Source organism: Haliotis rubra, unplaced genomic scaffold (genome assembly GCF_003918875.1).
Source record: "Haliotis rubra isolate DU_JTF1 unplaced genomic scaffold, ASM391887v1 Scf1083, whole genome shotgun sequence".
NCBI classification, from domain to species: Eukaryota; Metazoa; Mollusca; class Gastropoda; order Lepetellida; family Haliotidae; genus Haliotis; species Haliotis rubra.
The window spans coordinates 32,846-52,791 of record NW_025764985.1 but is presented as its reverse complement, the minus strand read 5'-3'; the positions used below and the strand labels follow the sequence as shown (position 1 = coordinate 52,791).

Genomic DNA, 19,946 nt, shown 5'->3' with positions numbered 1-19,946 from the left:
TGAATGGTTATCAGTAGTCTATGTTTTATCCACTGCCTTTAACGATGTCCGTCCAGGGGTCCCAGTTTCAAAACTCCTCTCACGTAGGGGAAAATTCGGCGTTTCTCATCGTTCAAGCGCCTCTGTGTATGAGGTGTTTTCAAAATATGAATCAAACTAGTGCGGCGTTGAGGCATTCTCTTCTGACTGTTAGAATATACTTGAGAATTTCCTATCTCCTTAGGCTTTTGTGACTGTTGCGCATGCTGTCCTTTCTTTACAGTTCAGGGTGGCTGCCCGTGGACACTGAAGACCATCAAGTGTGTATGTCACAAGTGTGCTGTGAAGAAAAGAGGGTCGTTTAACTCTCGCCAGCAAACGGGTTGGACGTGAACAACATTTAGGCAGCTGACCCTAGAGATATATTTAGGAAGACCACGTTAAGAACAACGATGGTCAGAGATGCATGTGACTTGAAACGTCAACAGTATAAAAGAAAGCTTGAACCCTGTAATCTGGACACTTGTATGGGATCACGATGGGAGTGACTACCTTTAATTTGGTCTCCTCAAGAGAGATACCCTCCTCCTCAAGAGAAACACCTACCTCCTCCTCCTCCCTCAAGAGAAACACCTACCTCCCTCCTCCTCACAATACATGGCCTGATCAACCCCGACCTACCCGCATTGTTTGGTGTTATACTCAATGGTAATATCTTGGACGAGGATAATATTTCGCGGCTGTTTACTCAAACCTCCCATCACAAGAATGTATTGATCTTTCTCTTGGTACAAAATCTGTTTCCGAGAGGTAAAGAATCGAGAGACATTGCTTTGAACGCGCATTATGTCAGCTTGTTTCATCCCCCATAGATAAACAGCAAATCAAACTCTTTGATGGTCTAAAACCTACCACCAAAGATCACCGTTGCCTAGGGAAAAGTTGACTACAACAGAATCTCTGGATAGTCCTCTGACTGAAGAAGAGAGACTTCACAGGCAGACACGAGTAGTGAGACATCGTTGACCCAGAACATGCGTCTTCAGCGTAAGACATCTAGACTCGAACTGAACAGTGACTATGACGACCTAGCCTCTTCCCAGAAAGGCAGTGGTCAAGGACATTGGACATGTTTCGCATGCGCAACAGATAGCGATGTGAAGCTACAACGCATCAATGTTTAGGACGAACGCAAGAATGGATTGAGAATGCCTAAGGAGATAGGAAATAAATACCGGTCATTAGTATATCAGTCTAACATTCAGAAGAGAATGCCGAGTCAACGCCGCACGTCTAGTTTGGTTCATATTTTGAAAACACCTCATACACTGAGGCGCTTGAACGATGAGAAACGCCGAATTTTCCCCTACATGAGAGGAGTTGTGAAACTGGAACCCCTGGACGGACATCGTTAAAGGCAGTGGATAAAACATAGACTATTGATAACCATTCAACCTAAAAACAGCATAGGAAAGGTGAACTGAATATTCAACAGTGCGAAATGTGTTTCAAAACATGGACTTGCCGTTTAAACAATCGCGCCTTGAAGCAGCAGCCTGTGTCTAGAGTGACTGAACTGTTGACTTTAATGTTCCAGAGTGAATCCTATTGTCCATTCGTATATCACAGCTTTGTATAGAACCGATTGACTTGAATCAATAAATGATATGAATGGAATTGCTTGTTTTGTCGGGGTTTTTTGTTTGCATACTTAGAATATAATCCTTATATACCTCGATGATAATATATGTGTAGTCCCTAGACAGACATCGATACACACTTCACAGATCTACGGGAACCGCTAGCAGACGACGAACACCTGTGTCATCTCATTCACACCGCTCAATTCAATACCTTCCTTTGTTCCCTTTGTTACCACATCTTTAGGGAGTCTTCTTCGGTCCACTACACATTCAAGTACCTCACTCCATTGTACACCCGCTCACGCTTCATCGATTTCTATTGAAACTGGGAGGTAACTGGTATTGTTGTCATGATTTCCTACATTTTCCTCTACTGACGATGAAAACAACAATGCCGACGCCAAGGTGACATCATCAACATCAACATCAAAAGACCACCCAAACTCCATTACTGTATACCATTTTAAGCTGCAACAATGATAATAATCATAATAACAAGAATAATAACTAATAGTGCTGTAACGATGCATCGAACTATCGACGGATTGCAAGTGTTGAGTCTCCGATAGTAATTAATCGATGGTAGAAACGAAAAACTATCGATGCACCGACAATTGACTTTCTTTGATAATTGCGCAGTGGAAAATACTGGAAATACCAGATTCGTTCACTTTGATTTAGAGTTATCCGCCCCTGTTACCTCTTACATGGCGGCAAACAGGGCAGTCGACTAGGGGTTCGAAATTGTGAATAACTATAACAATTGTTTACACCTCATTAGTCACCCCAAATATCCATTTAAGGAACCTTATATAACAGTGTTTCAAAAGTTCACAGATATACAGTTATTTATGTGTAAGTAGATTGAACAGTTTCACCCCTATATTTATTTTTTAGGAGTAAACATATTACATATATTATAGTGTATGGCATTCTGTACAATCTACAGGATTTTTAGCTTGCAGTTATTACTTCTTGATGCATGTGCAGGTGCTTGTATTTGGTTTCAGTCCTCTTATTCTGCTTACTGCCCTACTTATTTTGTTGCAGTGTTCCACTGTAAACCATGTACATCCCCACGTATCAATATAATAGTCCATGGGGGCGGTGGGGTAGCCTAGTGGTTAAAGCCTTGGCTTGTCACGCCGATTCGATTCCCCACATGGGTATAATGTGTGAAGCCCATTTCTGGTGTCCCCGCCATACTATTGTTGGAATATTGCTAAAAAGCGGCGTAAAAATAAGCTCACTCACTCTTGTTCGCATTTCACTCACTCACTCTGTAGTCAGGTATGGTCATAAACGCCTGTGGATTTGCGTGTGCAGATAATGGAGTCTGGATCAGACAATCCAGTGACACCAATGAAGTTCCAGGTTAGAATTGGTCTCTAGCAACCCATTCTTGTCGCAATAAGTGACTAACTTGTTGGCACAACACGTGGCCGTCGGCGACCTTGGAGATGAACTGCTTGTAGATATCTTATCGCCTGATACCCGTGAAGATCCGGCTTAGAATTGGTCTTCAGCAAACGCATGCTTGTAGAAAGAGGCGACTAACGGGGTGGGTGGTCAGGCTCGCTTACTTAATTGGTTGGCACATATCATCGTATCCCATTTGCGTAGATCGATGATCGTGCTGTTGATCACTGGATTGTCTGGTCCAGATTATTAACAGACCGCCGCCATATAGCTGGAATATTGCTGAGTGCGGCGGTAAACAACAACCCAACCGATCCAAGCTATATCCCTGATCATCACGGCATGAGATCCCATAAACTGCCGCCATACAGCTGGAATAATGCTGAGTGCGGCGTTAAACAATAACCCAACCGATCCAAGCTATATCCCTGATCATCACGGCATGAGATCCCATAAACTGCTGCCATACAGCTGGAATATTGCTGAGTGTGGCGTTAGACAACAACCCAACCAACCCAAGCTATATCCCTGATCATCACGGCATGAGTTCCCATAAACTGCTGCCATACAGCTGGAATATTGCTGAGTGTGGCGTTAGACAACAACCCAACCAACCCAAGCTATATCCCTGATCATCACGGCATGAGATCCCATAAACTGCTGCCATACAGCTGGAATATTGCTGAGTGTGGCGTTAGACAACAACCCAACCACCCCAAGCTATATCCCTGATCATCACGGCATGAGATCCCATAAACTGCTGCCATACAGCTGGAATATTGCTGAGTGTGGCGTTAGACAACAACCCAACCAACCCAAGCTATATCCCTGATCATCACGGCATGAGATCCCATAAACTGCTGCCATACAGCTGGAATATTGCTGAGTGTGGCGTTAGACAACAACCCAACCAACCCAAGCTATATCCCTGATCATCACGGCATGAGATCCCATAAACTGCTGCCATACAGCTGGAATATTGCTGAGTGTGGCGTTAGACAACAACCCAACCAACCCAAGCTATATCCCTGATCATCACGGCATGAGATCCCATAAACTGCCACCATACAGCTGGAATATTGCTGAGTGTGGCGTTAGACAACAAGCAACCAAATAAACAAGCAAAAAGAACACTTCATCAGGATTTCATTATTCGTCAAAGATATCTTCCTTCTTGCTTCAAGGGTCAAGAACATGTAATATATACATCCTCATAACTACCTCGCTTTATATGTTCGAGCCGACATTCAAACACACATTCATTCTGGCGTGCCCATTGCACAAAACGCTGCATCATCGACAGCACAAAACACTGCATCATCGACAGCACAAAACGCTGCATCATCGACAGCACAAAACACTGCATCATCGACAGCACAAAACGCTGCATCATCGACAGCACAAAACTCTGCATCATCTACAGCACAAAACTCTGCATCATCGACAGCACAAAACTCTGCATCATCGAATGGTCTGATTTCAGTATTTTAGATCCTCGCTATGGAGAAGTACGTGTAAGACTAGTCGTGAGTACTAAACAGAATTAATATTAAGGTTTTTGTGACATTTGATATAATATATAATATAATGATATAAATAGCATCATGAAAATTGATGAAGTGTCTACCTAGTGTAATTATCAATCGCATATGTTTGTAAACGTTTGTCATAAAAAATGAAAACGATACATGAAAAGTGCATGCAGAAAACGTTTTCCACGTGTGCAATCGCTTCCATGGCGGTGTCGTGTAGGGACGGCTGCAAGGATTGGTGTCACCAGGTACTGACCTGAACGCCCCCTTGTGTCCACACATGTGCAGTGAATGAGCTAAATTAATGCTGATAATGACAATACATAAATTATGCTCATCCGCGTGTCGAATTTCCTTCATCTATGATCAAGCTTAATCGACTTATGTACACTTAACTACATTTAATACATTTCATTATTTTTGGCCTGTGCGTTCCTGTTCTTTGAAGAGTTTACATGTTGTCATTACTCTGTTCATATCATTGTTCACTAAATTGAGGCGTAAGTTACAACTGAATGAATTTGCATTTGCAGCAATTAAAACAACTATTCTGAAACAATTGCTATAACCAACATCAACGTACACTTCAGCACGGATATATTACAATGTTCGGTTGATTAATTAATTAATTGCTTACAATAATTGATGTAGAACTGTAATAATATTTTCCGAAATTAAAATGACTTGCAGTTACGAACTTAATGGTTCTACGCAAGTGAAACATTCTGGCATAGGAAACCATGGCAATGGTTCTAAATGTCATCACGTCATTACAAATTGATGATTTGACCATGTGTTTCACTGGTCGGGGTGTTTTTATACATTTTCAACGGGAAAACGTAACTGTGCTGCATGAACATTTACAATGAAAATAATCATTTTGAAGTTAAACAATCATGCAACATTTAGTACATTTTTTAAGACATCTCGTCGCCCCTTAGAACGTGATTTACGATTTGCACGTGCATTTTGGATGTTTGCATTCTTTTTCATGATACATGCGTGGTTTCTGAATGGGAAACGAGCAAATGCTTTAACCATTAGGCTACCCAACCGCCCCTCAACAAGTTGAAGGAACTCACCAACTAGCACCAACATAGAGCGATACCCCAAACTGGTTTCCACGTCATCCTCATCGCAAACCATACGCTAGACATCCAACTGCAGCACCTGTACTGAGGTTCCCAATACAATTCCAGTGTACTCACCTTAATGAGCCACTGGGTGGTGGACGCAGAGTAGTAGAATCCGGTCAGGAGGGACACGGCCACAGATGACCCCCGGTTAAACAGAAACGGAATCACCTGCGTAATTAAAACGTCAATACGCAATGAATACAAAATATACACAAGCACGCACGATCTTCACGAAATCAATCACTGGGTTATCGGGCTCAGACTGTCATACACACATACACAAACCCATATACACAAGCATACACACAAACAGAAATGAGCAGCGCCGTAAAACCAAATTCACTCATTTGCACTCAAAGAAGTGAAGATCTGGGTTTCATTGGTCTTCAGCAACCCATGCTTGTCGTAAGAGAGGACTAACGGGATCGGGTGGTTTGGTTAACGCATGTCATCGTATCCCAATTACGTAGATCAATGCTCGTGCATAATGCTGACCACTGGAGTGTGTTCATTATTTACAGCCCGCCGCCATATAGCTGGATTATTGCTGATTGCAGCGTTAAACAACAATCCCACAAGAACCTATGTGTACTTTCTTACCTGGAGATTAGCAGCGTTTATACACACAGCTCCGAATGCCATTGACAATAAGCCCGGGCAGATAATCCATGGTGCATCTGCAATATATTATGAAGTAATTTCTACGGCATCTTGTGTAAGAGTGGAATGTATAGCGTCTAGTGTGTATAAATATAAACATTAAACCATAAAACACATATATCACATTGTTACACACAGCCAGGCTGACAAGGGCCTCTTTGACACCATGTTACCGTAAAACGGTCAATAATAGTAAAAGCTTAGTTGTGCTAAAATAGTACCAATATCATGCATTGATAGTAGAGGCAGGGAGTGCTAACTAGCGAATGAGAAGGCATATAATTGGTTATAAAGTCTACGCTTAAACATGTTTTGTATCAGTACGGCTACAGAGGTTGACAAATGCTCGCATAAGACATACATACCTAAAGTATTTCAATTGTTCGAATGCTGACATAAAAGAGAAATTCTAATTGAAAGACAAACATACGTTGTTTGGTCTAAATAATAAAAACAAATAATATATATATATATATATACTGTAAGCCATTAAAAACGCAATTTGACATTCATACTTTCTTTACTCACACTAATTTCAACATATATAAACCTAACTGGCAGATATGTTTTAAGTGAAATCTGTGAATAATTTCATCTGAAAATGTCCAGTCAACAACAACATCAGTGACGCAACAACGACATCAAACAAAGGAGGGATCACTTGCAGTCAATATCGTGTGTGTCCACCGTGCGCTGCAAGACATGCTCGCAGTCTTTGGGGCATTGAAAGACACACATTTCTCAGGAACAGCTGTTGGATGGTCTGCAGCCTCTGATGGTCTGTGGTCTGATCATGACACCACCCCCTCCAAAACGATCATGTTCAAGGACACAGTTTGGCGCAAGTCTTTCTCCTTTACGTCGATAAATCTGTTGACGTCCATCTTCAAAGGATAAGTTAAACCTGGATTCATCTGAATCCATGACATCTGGCCATGTCCTGTTGCCAAGACTGGCCCCATTTGCTGCCCATCGCTGTCTGGCAAGTCTGAGGCGATGCAATAAGGTTGGACCACGGTACGGGTGACGGCACCGGATGTTGAAGGCAGCAAGGCGTCCTTGCACCTTTTGGGCGCTGAAATGACGTTGACTTGTCCCAAATGTCCTCCTTGCCTAATCATCAGCTGTTTGGAACCGATTTCGCAAGTGTGAAACTCGGATATTGCGGTGTTGTCGAGCTGTTATCACAGGTGGTGCACCAGGTCGCGGACGATCAGCAACACTTCCGGTAGCCCGAAAACGTTGTCTGAGTCGACTTACAGTGGATGGATGCACATTAAAGTGCCTGGCAATCATCACATCTGAAGCACCTTGGCTGACCATACCGATAACCTGATTCCTTTCGTCTTGTGTCAAGTGTGGCATTTTCTCAAAGTGATTGAGTTCCACAATTCCTTGTGCTTTTACAGGGCCTGGGTGCAGGTGATGCATGTGCACAACGTGTTTCATGAATGTGGTTGTGTTTACGAGAAATGTCAAATGAGAAATGTTCAGTTTTAAGTATCAAAGTTCATGTGAGAGGTATGCTCCGGGACACGACCTCGAAATGGGCCAGAATAACAGCCTTTTATCCCCACATCATCTGTATCGCAGGAAAAAATCTTCAAAGAACTTTTTGAAGTTTCAGGAAAACAAACACCAATTGCGTTTTTAATGGCTTACAGAGATAGTAACTTCAAAGGAAGTTAAGCATCACCGGCCGCGGATTCTTTTATATTGTGTTAATATTCAGTCAAGCATCACAGATTGACTGCACGATTCACAATGCATTAATGATTGGTATAGCAATTTGAAAGAATCGCGTCATTCTTGACATATTTATGACTCTAGCACAATATCAAACAGCCATGCACACTCGACTCAGCGTGTCTTAAGAATTGATGGAAAATTTTTAAAGATGACAATGGCAGAAATTGATTACTTACAAAAGCATCCCTATACTGCAGCCTGCCTGTACAAAGACAGAGGCTGAACTAAATGTGTTTTTAATATTCATATCAAATCATTATCTTCTGTGATTATAATAATAATCTTTATTTGCACTGAGAAGGCCACAGACCTATAGTACATAAAGTTATGTTACATTTGAGAGGAATTTAGATCGGGTAATCATAGCATAGTAAATGAACATTGAAATGTTTTGTAGAAGAACTGGATTGTAGCTACTTAACAGTGAGGAGAATTTTATCACATTTGGATGGACATAGTAATATCTTTTAATATATTTTGTTCGCAACCGGTCATAAAATGGACATATTAGGAGAAAATGTAATTCATCTTCTATTTCGTTAAAACTACAAAGTGTACATATTCTATTTTCTCTTTTTACATTCATATATCTGCCTCTTTCAATCAACAAATCATGAGAAGAGCATCTGAATCGTGCCAGTGCTATTCTACACTTTTTAACATTAACACAGGATAGATATGACTCAAGGACTATGGCATTTTTAAACAATTAATAATAAATGCATTTATTTGATAAGAATATCCTTTCACACCATGTTTGAATATACATATCTTTTAGTCTTGTCGTTAAGGATTGTATGAATAACGTAGGTGATTCGACATATTGTGTATTCCATGTAATTCCCAAACCAATAGAATATAATTTTTTTTACATTGGTTGCCCAGTGTTTTTTGTCCACCTTTATCATATAACAACATCATATTATAACACTTCTTGGGTAAGCGATTTGAAGGCATAATCAACAGTTTTAGCCAGTACTTAATAACTTTAATGCTTGTAAGAATGTGCATTGGGTACCTACCGCATTCACCATAAATCACTGCGTTAATAGTGTTAATTTTAACTCCGAGGAAATTTGTGCATGCGTATAAATGGATTTTTTCAATTTCGTCAAATTTTGTTATTCTCCAAATTTCGGCCCCATATGATAAAATTGGACTGACCTTGGCATCAAATATTTTAAAGAATGAAGAGTAGTTAATATTACCAAGTACACTCAACTGTTTCATAATTCCAATTAATGCTTTTTGTCCCTGTAACGCTGCATATTTTACATGCCTCGTCCATGACAGACCACTGGTGAAATATAGTCCCAAATATTTATAAAAGCCAATACACTCCAGTTTCATACCTTTATATAACCAGTTTTCCTTTTTAGACAATTTGCCATTTTTGAATACAACAATTTTCGTTTATCTCTATTTACAGTTAATTTCCATTTATCGCAGTAACTTTCAAGTTCATTAATTTGATTCTATAAGCCATTAATCGTGCTTGAGAACAAAATAATGTCATCTGCAAATAGCAATGTGTCCACAATTAGTTTCGATTTGTCGTGCTAACTCATTTATAAAAAAGGAAAATAGAAATGGGCTTAGTATACAGCCTTGTCTCACACCAAGTTGCAAGTCAAATGTTTCTGAAAAATTATGATTACTTTTAATACAAGCCTTAACATTTTCATACATATTGCATTTTACCACTGAGATCGTGGGTATCAAATAGAAGCCAAAGTATTTTTCGTTGTATTGAATCGAAAGCTTTTGAAAAATCTACAAATAATGCGTAGAATTTCCCCCATTTATAGTTTAAATACCTTTGAATACTACTTTGCAGTATAAACATATTATCTACTGTCGTATATCCCTGTCTGAAGCCAGCTTGCGCTTCGCTGATCTTATCCATTGAGTCTCCCCAGTTTACAAGTCTTTTATTTATTATAGAGGTGAAAGTTTTACTAAATATGCTCAGTAGTGTTATGCCTCTGTAATTATTTGGATTATTTATATTACCTTGTTTATGGATAGGAACTATTATGCCAATTGCCCAGCATCTGGGGAACGTACCAGTTTCCAATATCAAATTAAAGAGCAATTCTAAGTACGGGACAATAAGATCTGCTGAGTATTTAAAAAATTCAGATATTGTTTTATCAATTCCTGGTGATTTATTACATTTCAGTTGGTTAATGCTATCTAAGATTTCATCTCTAGTAATTGGGGAATCAAGTATTACCTTGGTAAGCTCTGAATTCGGATCTGATGAGTTTTCATTCTCGAAATTATCACATGTTACATCGTCATTTTCATTGTGTAAAGAGTTAAACAGTGTCCGAAAGTGTTCTAGCCAGTCGTTCATTTCGATGTTGTTTTGAGCTTCATGTCTAGTATTCAGGTGTTTGAGTTCATACCAAAACATTTTTGATTCAGATATACTGTTTTCTATTACTCTCTGCTTCTCTTTATAAAATTAAGGCGTTTTTCCTTACAAATTGAGTTATATTTATTTCTTTTAGCGCACTTTTGATCGTATGATTCTTTATCTTTCGATTTCCTAAACTTATTCAGAGCTCAGAGTTCTGTGATTACGCAATGCCATTTAGAAAGTGGTCAAATGTAAGATATGTTATATTTGGGATTACAGTTTCTTAGTAAAGTACTGGAATCTGTACTTTACTAGGAAAGTGTAATCAGAAATATAGCATATCTTATATTATTTTCTGCTTTACAACTGAGGGGTTGAAAATACCCATATTTCTCCAAAAAGGAATATGTTATCATAATGTGAACACTATCTCAGTCGTCATGAACAGCAGAAAAAGCCTTCTGTTTCACTGTTCAGTTCACCGACTTCATCCAAATGGGGGACTTTGCAGGGTTGCTTTGAAAAACTAAGTCAGTGCCGATTTAATAAGGCACTTCGCTTGGGTAACACTCACTTCTGTACCGTCCAGCAGCAGCAGAGATTCATTGACATTGAGATTATGCCCAGCATCCCTGGCTCATTTATTTAAACTGTGGAATGCCCTGTTTTCATTATGAGTTTTGACACGCTTCACAAGAGAGTCATCAGACAAATATATGTCTGCAAACGTGGACAATATAATTCTTCACGAAGAACCTCCTTGAAGTTAATCAGACCACGTCCTCGTAACATAATCTATTAATCTTATTTATTATATTATTAATCTTACATAATTAAATAATCTATAACCGGTTAATAGGAACAGTAAGGTGGCGGGCTCTGTTGTCTGACGTTATTCTTCGAGTGAGGGTGTCAATACCCTGCATTTCATTTTTGTGTCCACCAATCAACAACACCAGAAGAATAAGACGTCATGCCGGACACATCGTTAGTGTTAGTGTAATGGGGGCTGATTGGAAGGGAAGTTTGATGGGTAGAGAGGTCTGATAACCAAGGAGCTGCACGGTTTAAACATGGATGCTTTGATACAAGCCAGCGCAAGGTATATGTAACACATTAATACTTACTGTTGTCAACGAACGCAAGCATCAATGTTCCCGTACAGAATGTTACCCTGCAACGTATAGATTGGAAATAATCACCATGGAGTTATTTCAGATAAGGCAACAGGGAGCAACACACAGATAATATTTACATAACCAAGAGAGTACAGCGAGGGGCTTAGTGAGGGGGAGAAGAGAGTTTTGTGTATTGTTTAACGCCGCACTTAGCAATATTCCAGCTATATGACGGCGTCTGTAAACAGTCCAGTGATTGATATCATGAGCATCGATTTGCACAATTGGGATACGATGACATGGGTTGCTGAAGGCAGGTTCTTACTCGCATCTTCACAGGCTAGTGTGAAGAGTGAGTGAGGGAGTTTGGTTTTACGCCGCTTTTAGCAATATTCCAGCAATATCACGGCGGGGGACACCAGAAATGGCCTTCACACATTGTACCCATGTGTGGAATCGAACCCGGGTCTTCGGCGTGACGAGCGAACGCTTTAACCATTAGGCTACCCCACCGCCCCACTAGTGTGAAGAGAAGGAGGGTAAAGGAAGAGGTAGAGAAGGGCGAAAAGAAAGAGAGGGATACAAGGGGGGAGAGTTTAATGCTTTATCTATATTCCGTAACGTTCTTGACTCATTAAAGAGATTTCAACAAAAGCTCAAATATATACGCATATTTATATAATGATCTGAGCATTGCTTATTAATTCAGGAAAACGTTAAAATGACTGAATTTTTTTAAAAAATAACAAAACGGATCCAGCGTAAAAACATATTCCCATCTGTTCTCAATGACAATTTCCATAAGTGAATAGCTGCATGTTAAACAAATAATATTTTCTTCCCAACGACTGATCTCCAAACTCCCCTGACATGGCATTGTGGGTGCATTCAAAATGTACAAGGTGTAGATTTATCAGTCAAGCTTAAGCACGGAAACAGATTCCTTTGGGCTATGAGCAGTGTGCGAAATAGTTTCCAAATTTTGCAAGTTATGTCTGAAAGTTACTAGCCCACAAAATAATTCACTAGCCAAAATTTTCAATGCAGAAACTAAGCAAAACATTACAAAAAGGTAAAATACCATCAAAATCAAATAAGAAAACACATGTCTGAATTCATGAAAATTCACTAGCCAGTCGGGCCAGTGACTGTGGAGATTTACTGGCCCGACTGGAGTTTTACTGGTCACGGGCTAGCGGGTCAGTGGCTATTTCGCACACTGGCTATGAGGCAAAAACGTGACAGAAATTATATGAATCCATCGCTGAAAAGTACCAATGATACCATTAGACTACGAGAAGGCTAAAACACGTCCTGCCTTAAGGATAGCAATCGCCACTCAAGCAATTTGCATAACATTGTAAGCGAGTACTTGTTGTCAGACTCCACACCCATTACTAAACCAGTCATACGAAGTGCACTGGACAAGAGCAAAACGACGATTTTACACAAAAATGTAATTTTAAAAAATCCCTTTGATCTATTTGTGTTGCGAGTCACCATGGCAGCAGTAGATTTAATCCCACGTTAAAATACACAGTATACCCATACCTCGTAATCCAATGTTTAAACTATCCTCGTTATAGTGTAAAAATACACCGTAGCTACTATGTAATCTTATGTTTAATCTGTCCTCGTTATAACGCAGATGGTCGGGGCAACACGACAGACAATGACATATAGTTGATGACTTCCCATGGCATGCCGAAGCCCCGACTTTCTGGTGAGCTAAATATCATAAGTTCAAATCAGTGCCGCTCGGATACTCTCACTGAGCTTGTCTGTGGCCATAACTACCTACATACCGGACACCTGCAAAAAGAAAACTACTTAAACAAAAAAAAACAAGACCAAAAGTAAAATGCTTAGAAAATTAAAGCATGCAGGACGAATAGAAAATCACAAAAGATAAGTTTAGACATTTTAATTTCAGTGATACGGGGGTTTATTTAAGTAAGTATATCGAGTCTGGACACAACACAATGAGCATCGATCTACGCAATTTGGACACGATGACACGTGCAAAGGTAGCGAGCCTGACCATCCGATCCCTTTAGTCGCCTCTTACGACAAGCATGGGTTGCTAAAGACCATTTCCAACCTGCATCTTTATGGATCGGTAGCTCCGTGGTGGCCTTGCCTATACTATACTCAGACAATGTACCTAATACCCTCAATAAGTACCTAAATTTGGCATACCGCTGTCCTTAGGTATAATTATAAGTTTATGAGCATTAATATATTCAACGAAAAGCATTAACAACCATCATAGTTATAACATGGTGGCATAGTACGTCTACTTACGATCCAACGACACGTAGAACCAGAGGTCCAAATCTGTAGAGAATCCAACCAATCACAGACGTAGCAATGCTCAACACCGACACAGCCACGGTAAACCATAAATTCAATATAGCGTCTTGTTCCTTACACGATGCAGGAGGAAGTTTTCCTGCACCATTGGCGTTCACCCCATGTTCAGTGTCATGTATGCTGTAAGAAGGGTAGCTTTGTGACGTGTTACCCTCCAATAAGGTATGTTCTAGTTCTCTATCGCGTATACTCTCGTGTCCAAGGGAATTTGATACGTTGCTGCCTGTGGATCCATTAGCTGCAGGGTGATTACACAGGAATGAGTATATACCTTCTTGCTTGAATACATACACGAGGGAAGCCCAACCAAAGAACAGACCGCCGAACAGTAAACTCTCCACCACGCACCAGAGAGCGGCTACGAACCTAAACCGTAATACAAAGGGCAAGGACGTGTCCGCCATTTTGTGTCTTGAATCTTACTGTGGTCTTCTTAGAGATGCGTAGAGAAAATCACACTGCATCTGCAAAGAAGGAAATTGATTAAAATAAGCGGACAAGAAGGGTTGAAAGGTATTTGAGTGAGTGAGTGCGTCGGATTCGGTGCCGAGCGCTTTGAATAGTATTCCAGTCATATCAGTGATGCGGGAGGAGACTGACTGAGTTTAGCTCTTCGTTTGTTTGTTGTTTAACGTCACACTCGACAATATTTCAGCTGTATGGCGGCGGTCTGTAAGTAATCGAGTCTGAACCAGACAATCCAGTGATCAACAGCATGAGCATCGATCTGCAAAACTGGGATACAATGACATGTGTCAACCAAGTCATCGAGCCTGACCACCCTATCCCGTTAGTCGCCTCTTACGGCAAGCATGGGTTATTGAAGATCAGTTCTAACACGGATCTGCACAGGTTGGAGAGACTGAGAAGGGATCGAAGAATATTAGAGTGAGTGAGTGAGTCGAGCGCTTTGAACAGTATTCCAGTCCAAGCACGGCGTGTCAGGAAATGGCGTGCGGAAAACCCTAAGTTATGCAGGTCAACACTTTGGTGGATCCCACACGAGCGGGTATGGTGCACAGCGCATACGATACGCATCACGAAACACAGGTCACGATACGATACGCATCACGAAACACAGGTCACGATACGAATACGTATCACGAAACACAATTTCGCGATACTCAAGTCAAATGTGGAATCAAGTGAGTGAGTGAGTGAGTAAGTATGGTTTTACGCCGCTTTTAGCAATATTCCAGCAATACCACGGCGGGGGACAACAGAAATGGGTTCACACACATTGTGCCTAAGTGGGGAATCTAACCTGGGTCTTCGGCGTGACGAGCTGACGCTTTCAAGAGGAAACGTTTTTGACTACTAGTATATATATTAGGCTCCAAAGGAAAAGCTAGTGGCAGACACATTTTCATCGCAGCTATTTCTAGTAGTAAACATTAACCGTTAAATACAAATCATGTTGCGATATTAGACTAACACAATATGTGTTAGGGTGTCATTAAACGGAAGTATTTTAGCAAGGGTATCGTATGGCATCGATAGAGTAAAAACGAATCGTGTATCGTATCGTTGCATGAAAAATTTCATCCCTTGTTGTGTCCTATAGCTTCACCATTGAGAACTAGGACATACCGTCGTTTAAGCATAAGGGACTAAGGGATGTTTCCACAAAGTGACACACTGATATAGCACCGGGATATATGAAACGTGACGGTAATATGTCATATGAACGCCAATTTCTTGATAATTGCACAAACACCCATCAGCAACTTACTATGTTCGTTCGTTTGTTTGTTTGTTTGTTGTTTAACGTCACACTCAGCAATATTCCAGCTATATGACGACGGTCTGTAAATACCCGAATCTGGACCACACAATCCAACAGCATGAGCATCCATCGATGCAATTGGATACAATGACATGTGTCAACTAAGTCAACCAGGTCGGGGGTTGCTTAATACCAATTTTAACCCGGATCTTCACGGGTCGAACCCAGAGGGCGTTCCCGACGTGACGTCGTGTTCCTGACAAAGACTGAGCCAGACAATCCAGTGATCAACAGCATGAACATCGATCTACGCAACCTTCTATGTATTGCGGGGCGGTGGGGTAGCCTAGTGGTTAAAGCATTCGCTCGTCACGCCGAAGGCCCAGGTTCGATTCCCCACCTGGGTACAATTTGTGAAGCCCATTTCTGGTGTCCCCCGCCGTGATATTGCTGGAATATTGCTAAAAACGGCGTAAAACCATACTCAGTCAGTCAGTCTATGTATTGCATTGGGTATAGCATATCCTTGAGATCGTTAAAGGAATTGCTGGATTCGTTCTCAGAGACCAGATTGAAAAGACAGCTGTCAAAAAGATGGAAGAGGCTCAAAACAATTTTTTAAAGCGTTGTCGAAATCGACAGTGATGTAGCATTGTTCGTGTTTGGACAGACATGCTACCTTTGCGTTCGAAGATCCAGGCATATGGCATATTTTGAATTGATGGTTCAATTATTATTATTTCATTGAGACACACAGGTGCAAGAATATGCATATAAGCATGTAACTGATATGAACAATACACAAAGAGTAAACTGTGGCTCCTAATGATATTCACTCAACTCCGACCGGGACAATGTTTGTTTGTTGTTTACAGCCGCAGGTCTGCGAGCCCGACCACCGATCCCGTTAGTCGCCTACAAGCTTGGCTTGGTGAAGACCAGTGTGAGTGAGTGAGTGAGTTTAATTTTAAGCCGCGCGCAGCACTATTCCAGCTATATGGAGGCGGTCTGTAAATAATCGAGTATGGACTAGACAATCTAGTGATCAACAGCATGAGCATCGATCTGCGCAATTGGGAACCGATGACATGTGTCAACCAAGTCAGCCAGCCTGACCACCCGATCCCGTTAGTCGCCTCTTACGAAAAGCATGGGTTTCTGAAGGCCAATATTCTAACCCGGACTTTGGTGGTGAAGACCAGAGCAATGTATAGTATTTAATGTTTTCCAAGAAAGCGTGATATCCTCATAAATAAATAAAAAAGAGTTTAAAATATCACCAGAAGCCATATTACTCGTCATAAAAATGAAAATTATATTCACCAGCGTAAAAAAACAGTATATTTACATGGCTCGGAGGCAACGGAGTTCGTTTCATCTAGAGTAACCGCCCTAAGTGCAACCAACTCTCCTTCGGTTCGGCTGCCATCGTCAAACCCAAACTAAACAATATGAGCGACACTGTGGTCGTGACTGATGCTAACATAAGATTTTCATGCCACAGCATGTCAATTGTTCGTCTGAAGTGAAGCGGAACAATAATATGGCATGTGCTGCACACTAAGTCTTGAATTACTACGCTTCACCACCGTGCACCACAAAACAGCCTTAAATCGGTTGTTCAAGGTTTCATGATTCTTCCAAATATTAAAACTGAAACAGTTTTAACGGGGAACTATTTTGTGCAAACGCTTTGTATTATTGCAGTGGCTCACAATGTGACTTCACCGGCTGTATAGAAGTCTCGAAACGGTGGTATCAAGTTGAATATGATAAAAATACAATGCTCGACTGCGGCATACGAGGTTGAGGTTACACAAACGCCGTCTGAACCGAAAAATGATCGATACAGATATGATTACCTTGTCGGGAAGAACTTAGTATCGTAACTATAACAACCAACTTTACTGGATATACACAAATTAATAACAGGTGCAAAGCTGTACTCATGAGATTATGGCCAACTACCAAGAAAGTATGTTTCAAGTTATTTAAACCATACTTTACCTTACTCTTACTGAGTAACACAGACACACACGTCAAGTGATTTAACACACACAAAAGGAACACCCGAACATAGACCGGAAAGGCACTCAAGGTATTGAGCGCAAGGAAATGAGTCATTTGATTCAAATAATCTTGGCCAGTTTTTACGTCAAAAGTATTCTTACAAGGATCTGAAAATACATGTTCAAGATAACTTAAATTTTGCGGCATCTTCTTTCAGAGAGACTACTCGAAACAGTGATAACAGAAAATGTTTAATAAAAGCAATCATTCCAATCGTAAACAAACATAAATGACCAAACCATAAACAACGCTATGTGTACTCCACTTAATTACGGATTCAGCATTTTATAAATGTCCGAACGGTGTGAATAAAATCGCCAAAGGAATATATATTCCTTATATAACACAGTGACCTCCGAAAGAACATTTCAGGATGTATGCTCACAATACATTGGTCGAACTCTTAAGACGTGAATACAAAAACATGAACCGCGGTCCACATTTGAAACCAGTTTGTGCAGATGATAAGTAGCGGGTCGTCAATAATCTATCACAGTACTGCACATAATGGACCGACCCATCTGCCAAATACTCGATATGTGTACAGTTAGCGTGTACCTGAGACACTCACTTACCTGGGTGATCCAAAATGAAAATACAACTCACACAACTTCTGTCAAACTCCAGCATATAATAATGATACCAATGCGCGCAAGCAGCGCCTGCTTTTGTGTGAGGCTAAGCGACAAAGCCGTGTAGATCCTTCCCAACACACGGTTGACCTACCAATGTAACATGGCCGGCGATAGGTAACGCCGGCAGTGGGGATATATAAGGACACGGTCTACGTAGTACAGCTGTATGGTGAACGCATTACACCTTGAACCAGAAAGACCTTGCTGTGAATCGATAGTACTGCAGATCCTTGTATCCAAACAAACGGTGGGAGATGTAACCAACCGACCAGTTCACGTTCGGTCAGGCGGAAAGGAGAGTATATACATATTCCTCGTTACAGGGCTATAACTTGTTTATCATAATGGGGGTCGTCTCAAAACAGGTTATGGTAAAGAAAGTCGTTTGTATCCCATATGCAATGACCTAACCGGTTCTTCGTTATATATTTGATGACTTCGACGGATTGTTTGGTGGTAACCTAGTGGTTGAAGTATTCACTTATCAATTTGAAGGTATGGTTTCGATCCCCAACATGTGAAAATTGCTTAGATATTGCCCAAATCTGTTTAATAAATATTCTTAAACAGATCTGGGCAATATCTTAGCATTTTCTATTGATTTCCTCTGTTATTGATCATTTTGTTGTATGCACGAGGTGGTACGGTTGGGGTGATTGCATGTTACAGATCCAAACTCTGCGGATCGATGCTCATGCTATCCGTCCGTGGATCGTGCGGGTCAGGTTCGATCATTTGCAGACGTCGTCGTATAGATGGTAAATTTTGCTGAGTGTGTGAGTGAGTTTTATTTTACGCCGCTTTCACAACATTCCATCAATATCACGTTGGAGGACACCAGAAATGATCAGATTCTTTACACATTGTACCCTTGGGGGAATCGTACCCGGGCCTTCGGCGTGACGAGCGAACGCTTTAACCAATAGGCTACCGCACCGCCTCTACTGAGAGTGATAACAACACCAAACAAGAACAGCAGACAATGAAACCATATACACAAATACACGAACATTGGCGTACCAGCTGTGATGTCAGTCAACCCAGGACATTACAGAAGACGGTTAACGTACCGCCGGTCGATAAACGATTGCATTTTCCATTACCTCGTATAGTGTTCAACCACATGACTGTCTGTGATCAATGGTACATTGTCCTTACAGTGTAGCAGATTTACGAAAATGAACAATAATGTCAAATGTCAACTAGACAAAGGTTCGAATATAAATACCCCGTTGACCTTCAACACCAAATGAAATTGCAGCAATGCAAAATGATTGTGACTGTACAAACAGAATGCCATTCAGTGTAGGTCTCATCTTACAGATATATTCATTCAGACGGGTATATTACACTAGTATATAACATTAACATGAAGGTTTTATGATAGTATATTTACCATATACTATAACGTAGTATTGCGAGAGTATTGAGTGAGATACTTAGAGTCTATCATAAAATAAAGAGGTATTGAGTGAGATACTTAGAGTCTATCATAAAATGAAGAGGTATTGAGTGAGATACTTAGAGTCTATCATAAAAAA

General features: G+C 40.6%; 1 protein-coding gene across 4 annotated transcripts in view; it reads right to left on the bottom strand.

Annotated features, from left to right (window-relative positions):
- LOC124281932 (solute carrier family 43 member 3-like) overlaps window positions 1–19,946 on the bottom strand; it is a 47,203-nt gene that overhangs the window by 14,393 nt on the left and 12,864 nt on the right. For 2 of the 4 annotated variants that reach the window (XM_046717942.1, XM_046717962.1), the window contains exons 1-5: window positions 18,346–18,488; window positions 13,906–14,438; window positions 11,611–11,657; window positions 6,310–6,386; window positions 5,782–5,877 (exon numbers count right to left, since the gene is read on the bottom strand). In XM_046717942.1, the coding sequence (XP_046573898.1) occupies window positions 5,782–5,877; window positions 6,310–6,386; window positions 11,611–11,657; window positions 13,906–14,378 (693 nt within the window). In that variant the 5' untranslated portion in view covers window positions 14,379–14,438; window positions 18,346–18,488. The other 2 variants (XM_046717949.1, XM_046717956.1) reach the window with 2 other exon arrangements.